Source organism: Fulmarus glacialis, unplaced genomic scaffold, assembly GCF_000690835.1.
Source record: "Fulmarus glacialis isolate BGI_N327 unplaced genomic scaffold, ASM69083v1 scaffold11381, whole genome shotgun sequence".
Lineage (NCBI taxonomy): Eukaryota > Metazoa > Chordata > Aves > Procellariiformes > Procellariidae > Fulmarus > Fulmarus glacialis.
In genome coordinates, this window is record NW_009194709.1 from 1 (window position 1) to 1,700 (window position 1,700).

A 1,700-nucleotide genomic window follows, 5' to 3' on the forward strand; every position below is an offset into this window, starting at 1 on the left:
AAGCGTGAGGCAGAATTTCAGAAGATGCGCCGTGACCTCGAAGAGGCAACTCTGCAGCATGAAGCCACGGCTGCCACCCTGCGGAAGAAGCATGCGGACAGCACAGCTGAGCTTGGGGAGCAGATCGACAACCTGCAACGAGTGAAGCAGAAGCTGGAGAAGGAGAAGAGTGAGCTGAAGATGGAGATTGACGACTTGGCCAGTAACATGGAGTCTGTCTCCAAAGCCAAGGTACACAAATGCTTTTATTAGTAATTTGAAAACAATGCGTTATTTGTGTTTAATCTTATCTCATGTAACTATTATGAGGCTATAATATAACTGTTTTCTCCAAATCTAATGTATAGAACTGTTGGTGTATGCACATAGTCCCCAGATATGTAAAGTGCATCTTCTGGATGCCTTTTCCTGCTGTAACTAAGGCAGAATCGAGGTATTAACTCTGTTTTCTTATGTGTGATTGACACCTAGGCAAACCTGGAGAAGATGTGCCGCACTCTGGAAGACCAACTAAGTGAATTTAAAACAAAAGAGGAGCAGAATCAGCGCATGATCAGCGATCTCAGTGCTCAAAGAGCTCGTCTGCAGACAGAATCTGGTACTTCCATCTCTAGTTTGGAAATGGGAGAACCCCCTAAATGTGTCTCTTGACTGTTAAAATGTTTTCCTAATCACAAACTATTCCAGGTGAATATGCACGCCAGGTGGAGGAAAAAGATGCTTTAATTTCTCAGCTGTCTAGAGGGAAACAGGCTTTCACCCAGCAGATTGAGGAATTGAAACGGCAACTAGAGGAAGAGATAAAGGTGAAGATATTTCATGTTACATATGAAATAAATATTTTACATCATATTGTTTTTGGTGCAGTGTTCAAGAGTTCAAAAGGTGATCTAATTAAAAGTTCAAAACATCCCGTTAGGTCATGCAATCTAGGCCCTATCAGTGCAGGACTCCCAGCTTTTTGCGGTATATCAGACCTTGGCTTTTTTTCATGCAGTCAGTTATTCAGTATTTTTCTGGGATATATTCCAGTGTCTAAGTGCCAGTGAGAGAAAATTTCCCAGGATGCATCTACTCCTTATTGCAATCTTTTTACCACCAGGCCAAGAATGCCCTGGCCCATGGCTTGCAGTCAGCACGCCATGACTGTGACTTGCTCCGGGAACAATATGAGGAGGAGCAGGAAGCCAAGAGTGAGCTGCAGCGTGCCCTGTCCAAGGCCAACAGCGAAGTGGCCCAGTGGAGAACCAAATATGAGACGGATGCTATTCAGCGGACGGAGGAACTGGAGGAGGCCAAGTACGTGAGGAATGTGGGAAAGGTTGGCAGAAACCGATAATGGAAATTTGAAGAGACCACTGAGATACTGAAAGGCGAAAGCCCAATAGTAGGTTGGGAAACAGTTATATGAAACAGAAATACGTACTATAAAGGGTGTGGTTTTGAAAAACACAAGGAAAATAGGCCACGTGACAAAGAACGCAGGAGAAAGGCAATGTGTGCTGTGTGCAGAGGGTAGACAGATAGCTAGACCCTGCAGAAAGGAAAAGGGAAGAAAAATCACTGGCTGGGATAGGATCTGCACCATGTGCATGGGGACCAAATACTGCAAAGTGCCTCAGCACTGTGGTGAAAATGAAAAAATAATGTCCATTTTAGTCCCGAGTTACAAGCTGTGCTTACCACTTCCCAGGAAGAAG

The 1,700-nt window shown here is 44.4% G+C and overlaps 1 protein-coding gene across 1 annotated transcript; it reads left to right on the forward strand.

Annotated features, from left to right (window-relative positions):
• Positions 1–3: 3 nt before the first annotated feature.
• Positions 4–1,321, forward strand: LOC104084130 (myosin heavy chain, skeletal muscle-like; the record flags this gene model as incomplete). The annotated part of the gene is made up of 4 exons (XM_009587859.1): positions 4–231; positions 472–598; positions 688–806; positions 1,103–1,321. Coding segments are annotated over 4 exons (693 nt in total), but the record flags the coding sequence as incomplete, so codon positions are not given.
• Between the last annotated feature and the right edge of the window lie 379 nt (positions 1,322–1,700).